General features: G+C 38.9%; 1 protein-coding gene across 1 annotated transcript in view; it reads left to right on the plus strand.

Annotated features, from left to right (window-relative positions):
• Positions 1–3,762, plus strand: part of flvcr1 (FLVCR choline and heme transporter 1) — a 40,882-nt gene extending 37,120 nt beyond the window's left edge. The window contains exon 10 of the mRNA XM_088324603.1: positions 1,197–3,762. Coding sequence (XP_088180729.1) covers positions 1,197–1,274 — 78 coding nt within the window. The 3' untranslated portion in view covers positions 1,275–3,762. The remainder of the gene's footprint in view (positions 1–1,196) is intronic.
• The last annotated feature ends 2,263 nt before the right edge of the window (positions 3,763–6,025 follow it).

Genomic DNA, 6,025 nt, shown 5'->3' on the forward strand with positions numbered 1-6,025 from the left:
GCAAATACTTTCATTAAAATAGTTCAGGACTCACTGCCGCAGTGTCTGCTTTAACATTCCAGCTAGGGCGTATCCCAGGATGCGCCCTTAATAAGACCTGCTTGGCTTTGTGTTTTATATGTGCTTTTGTTTCTTTCCTGGCTGTGGACGCAGTCGTCGCCCTTGGCTGAGGTCGTTTTTCATAGTCTCTGATTCTCCTCCGAATAAAAGTGCCCATCCATGTTACCACTAAGCTTCCGCGAGTCTGAGCAATCAGACAAAGTCTGTGAGCGTTTTTCGTTTTTCTTTTCTTTTTGCCTTTTCTGTGATTCGTTAGTTTCCCTTTTCTTTTCTTTGTTACTTCTTTTTCTCTTTATTTTTGAGCTTTTTACTTCTTTTTTCTTGCTTTTTAGTTTTTGATGTCATTTTTACTTAAAAATACCAAAATGAAAAAGTAGTGAAAAGCTGAGAAAAAAGGAAGAGAAAAAAAGAAGGAAAAATTTAGAAAAAAAGCCAGAAAAAAAAGAAAAGAAAGAAATGTAGGAAAAAAGTAAATAGAGAACAAAAAGAAAAAAGTAACAGCTCGGAAAAAATAAACACAATGAGATTTTTTTAAAGGAATTTAAAAAAAAAAAGTAGAAAAAAAACACGGAAAAAATAAGAAAAAGTTTGTGTTGCACTCAAATAATTAAAATTATATCAAGTGAATCTTGTTGCCAACATTGTACTTCCACAAAAAATGTGATTAAGTACAGTTCTGTATCTTACAACCGACTAAATAAGCCCCCAAAAATGTTAATATTATGTATATCAGGAAATAAAAAGAAATGGATATCTTGTGAAAGAATTGTAAAAACAAACGACGTTTGTAGGCCGTACAACCTTTGCAATAGTACATGAGTCAATTCATTCAAAAGAGAAAAATAATTTTGCGTTGCCGGAAACTCAGCAAAATGTAACTTGATGTCAAGTTTTGGACATGTTTGATAATTAATTATCTTGCCACACTTGGGATTATGGTTGCTCACTGTTGTTTCGAGCGTTGCTCACCGACTGTGTGAAAGCTCAGACCTGTGGAAAATTACAGGGAACATTGGTGCTGAGGAGGTCTGGGCAGTGCCCAGTTTAGAGGGAACATTGGTGCCTATCCAACCTATCTTGGGATGCTTATTTCTGTCGTAAAACTGAAGAAAAAAAAACATTTTGTGTTATTTTAGCTGCCAACGGAATCTCCAGACGAAAAAGTTCCCAAATTGAATCCGTCTCTCAGCTTCGACAGGGAAACGTCCTTGTAGCCAGGATGACCCGAGGGACCCAGACCCCGGGATCCTTTTTGTGCTTTCATTTGGGACCAGTGGACAATCGGTGATCATCGCGGAGTTTACTTGAACGCATCGTTTCCCTTGGATTTCTGGGTAAAGGTCACCTGGCTAGAGTGCTGCTTAATAATGTTGACTCACTGGAGAGATTCTAGTGTGTCAGTTGAAAGTGCTTAAAGGAGTTTCATTGCAATTTTGGAACATTGATGTGACTACCTCTTTGTTTAACTGTTTAAAAAAAGTGACCCCAGGAATGCAAGCACTATTACCAACCATGCAATCGTTCTACGAGACCAGAATGCTGATTTTTTACAGTGCCTTGCAAAGGTGTTGGCCCCCAGGAATTTTGGCAAAATGCCATATTTCAGGCTTCAAACCGAAAGTTAAAAAAAATCAATATTTTCCAAGAATTAACAGCATTGCGAAAAGAAACCAAATTCATTCAACATTTCATATTATGCTAACAAATGAAAACAGTAGGTGTTGCAAAAATATTAGCCCCCTTTGAGTTAATACTTTGATCAACCTCCTTTCTGCCCCAAATCTTTTTGGGTATGTCTATATGTTTTACACATCTTGAAACAGAAGAAATCGCCCATTCTTCCTGACAAAACAGCTCCCTAAGTTTCTTAAGGTTTGATGGTGATTGTTGGTGCCCAGCATTTTTCTGATTGTTCCCCAATTGCTTTATAGGATTGAGGTCTGGACTTTGGGTTGGCCATTCTAATACCTTTATATTGTTGGTTTCAAATCATTCCATTGTGGATTTTGTTTATCTTTAGGGTGTTGTTCTGTTGGAAGGTGAACCTGCACCCCATTCTGAGGTCACTTGCAGACACCAACAGATTTTGTGCCAGAATCGTTCTGTATTTGGCTCCATCCATCTTTCCATCAACTCTAACAATCTTCCCAGTCCCTGCTGAAGAAAGGCAACACTAGAGCATGATGCTGCCATCACCATGTTTTGACAGAGGGCATGGTGTTGTCAGGGTGATGTGCAGTGTTACTCTGACGCCAATCGTAACGCTTTGCTTTCAGCCCAAAAAGTTCGATTCTGATCTCATCTGACCAGCATACTTTGTTCCACATATAATTTGTGTCTGCCATGTGGCTTCTTGCAAACGCTAAATTGGCCCTTTTATGGCATTCTTCCATAAAGTCAGATTTATGCAGAGTACGACTAATGGTTTTTCTTATGCCCATATTGTCCCACCTCAGCCGTGTATGGCTGCAGGTCATCCGGTGTGATCACGGTGCCTTTGGGGGGGGGTTAAAGTTTGAAGGGATGGCCAGTTATTGGTAGATATACAGTGTTTTTTTTGCTCTCTTTATGTTGATATTTGGGCAGCACGGCGGCGCAGTGGTAAGCGCGTGTGCGGCACAGTTCTGAGGTCATGAGATCGAACCTCCTGTGTGGAGTTTGCACGTTCTCCTCGTGCTTCCGTGGGTTTCCTCCTGGACCTGCCTGGTGTGTTTTTTGGTTTTCGTGTTTTCAGTTCTCCTGTGTTCCTTTCACAGACTCCTGAGCCCATCACAAAGCAGGTGCATTCTAACTAACATTGTTAATACATTAGTTCGACATTCAATCAATCAGAAGTCATCCGGGAACTTCTGGAGTCAGATGGCAGAGCTGAGAGGACAGGGGGCAAATATGTCTGCAAAACCTAATTCCTTTTTGATCATTGTAAATATAATTTTGTTCCACCTTTCGATTGTGTTCGTTTTTTTTTAGCTTTGAAGCCTGAAATGTGACAAAATGACAAAGACGTTTGTGGGGGTGTAATACTTTGGCTTGGCACTGTATTGTCTTGTGGACAATTTCAACACTGAAATGTGCACCCAAAGCTAAATGTTTTGGAAATCATACAACAGCTTTTTAACTATGCACAACTTTAAAGGGACAGTGTGTGTATGTTACTTTGTGGTGTAGTGCAACCTGAAACAAGAGCTCAAAAGGACACGGGAAAATACGAACTACAGCGACTCAAAGTGACCAAAATGCATTATTTTACTCAATTTTTGTCCACCATTTTTGAGGTTTCTGGGTACCTGCAGTAGCAAGACTACACCAGAGCTGTTTAGATAAAACTCATGGTATGTAAAATAAATGCATATTCCTCGACCTGCCAGGACTATAAACACAAACATTTATGATTGTTCCTGTATTTTAGATTATTATTCAAATGCATATTTCTATTTTATTAAGTTTTCTTTTTACAATTAAGAGGTACTAAACATTGTAAAGTGCTTAGGGAGGTCTTCATAGACTTGAAAAGTGCTATATAAATGCAGACCAGTTACCATTTAAACACACTGTCCCTTTAAAAATACATTATACTGTGCGTGTGTAGGCGAGTGAGCAAATAAAAGGTGAGTGGAGGTTGCTCTCTAGTGTTCTTTTTGAGTATTGCATGAGGACGTCATGCATCTGTTGGACCGTTTAATGGAGTTTACCTTTTTAGGGTATTTTTTTTTTTTGGGGGGGGGGGTGTAATTCAATCATCATCTTTTATATTATAATGGATAATTTGATGTCATTTTTGTTAGAATTATAAATTTTTGTAGTGCTTTTGCATGGCTTTTTAAAAAACATCGAAAGCGTTTAGTGTGATTTTTTTCAAATTTATACTAAATTAAAAAACGAAACATTCATTTCACTGTAGAAACACTTTGATTGTTTCAGGTTTCGACGGTTTTGAATAACTTAGAAATACAACTTTATATGTAGTAGTTTCTTCAAATGTTAATTTATTTTAGTACTGAGTGCAGGTGTGGAAAGTAGAAGTTATGGGTCATGTGACACTTTTTAGGTTTATTTATGTAATGCATTTCTGGATTTTATTTAGATTATTATTTTATAAATTGTGAAAATGAAAAAAAAAAGTTTGTTCTAGCACTGTTTTAGACACTGACTTATGTTGCCTGTCAACTGCTGTGTGCTTCCTGAATGGTTTATTCCCTATGACTACAATCAAACATTTGTGTCATTAAACGAAAAAGTTTGTCATTTCTCTGTGTGTGCACTTCAAACGTCTCACTCGCCAGTTCACAAAAGAAAGTGCTTGTTAATGCTTAAAATTGTTGCCGTTCTTAGCAGTATGGCTCCATAGACCACGCACTATATGAACAATTTCAAAAATAAAGTGTGTGAAAATGACACTACTTGCCTGTTCTGGTGGCTTGTCAGTATGGCGTTGTCATGTGAAGATTCACTGCCCCCCACTGGTCGCACCAGAGAGGACAGCTCTATTTAGAAAAAAACCCCGCTCTGTTGGCTCGGCTCACTGAGGAGAGCCGTCTTTTTTGGCTCCCAAACGGCTCCTCAGAATTCTTGTTTTACAGACGCTGCCCTACTTACGTTCCAGACGATCGTTCCTAAGTAGTTCGTAAGTTGCTTCTGTGCTATATTTTGTATGTTTAAGGTTTATATAAGTATGTTTAAGGCCTGGTTAAGTAACCTGTATTGTATTGTATTAAATAATTAACTCTATAAAGATAAATAAAGTAAAGTTTAACTTTTGGAAGATGGGCTTCAAGAGTTAGGCTACTTCCTCCTCCGTGGTAGAAAAAAACGATCCAACCGTTTTCTCAACCGCATCAATCTTTCTTTATTCCACTTTCATTTAAAAAGAAACGGCTCGCCGCTTCTTTACACTTTACACCAACCATATTGAATGGACGCACGAGATATTAAACAATAAAAATGTCATAGTTCTAGATACAGTACACGTAGTACTGTTTACACATGAACTAGGAAGTATAAGCCGGATTTCTTCTTCGGGTGGATGCTGGGTGACAGCGCCACGCAGCAGAAAGAAACACTACAGCACTGTCCTCTACTTGGAAAAGGTGCACACAAGACAAAATCTAACTTCCAGCAATGTCCGGATATTTTTCGACATCCCGAAAAACTGTTCGTATCTACCGTTTTACATAAGTCGAACGGGAAACAAATTGTGTAAAAAGGTGAAGAAACTAAAAGCTGTTTTATTACCACAGCAGTGCTTTTTCATGAGGCCCCGCGATTCAAATGAAAATGCTACAAATATCAGAAAACCAGACCAGTAACCCCAGAGCATTCGTTTTAGTCTTTTGTTAAGGAAGCGTTCAGGGCTTGCTGGAGACGTGATGACCGTCAGACGTCAGCAGCGGCGCCGGGGAGATAACTTCAGAATGAGTCGTCAATCATAGTGCGAAAATCGGGCAGGTCGTGTTTACTGGGGCTGGAGAAGAGATCAAAACGTGGGAAGGAAACAGGTCGGATCGGAGGCAGGCAAAATTCAGGTAAGCAGAGTTCTAAACGAACAGGATATCGGGAGAAACAGAGTCACAAGAATGTACGCTCTGACATTCCTCTCAGGGCGCAGGGCGCTTAAGAGAGGATTGCCAGCCAATCAGAAGGCGCCCACCCAGGCGCCACATGATTGCTCCAGGTGATCTGAGTTAGTAATCATGACAACAAAGGCAAACTACGAGGTTGCCAAGCACTGCAAACTTTTCACTTAGATTCAATTTATATTGGACTCTATCTATCTATCTATCTATCTATCTATCTATCTATCTATCTATCTATCTATCTATCTATCTATCTATCTATCTATCTATCTTATCTATCTTATCTATCTATCTTATCTATCATCTCAGCATTTGGGAAAAACAGGTTGGAAAAGGTTGGCTGTAACTGAAAGAGTTTTTATTAAAAAGAAAAGAAAACAGGAACTCGACAT

The sequence above is a fragment of the Urocampus carinirostris genome, chromosome 20, assembly GCF_059441175.1.
Source record: "Urocampus carinirostris isolate Australia breed hairy pipefish chromosome 20, RoL_Ucar_1.0, whole genome shotgun sequence".
NCBI classification, from domain to species: Eukaryota; Metazoa; Chordata; class Actinopteri; order Syngnathiformes; family Syngnathidae; genus Urocampus; species Urocampus carinirostris.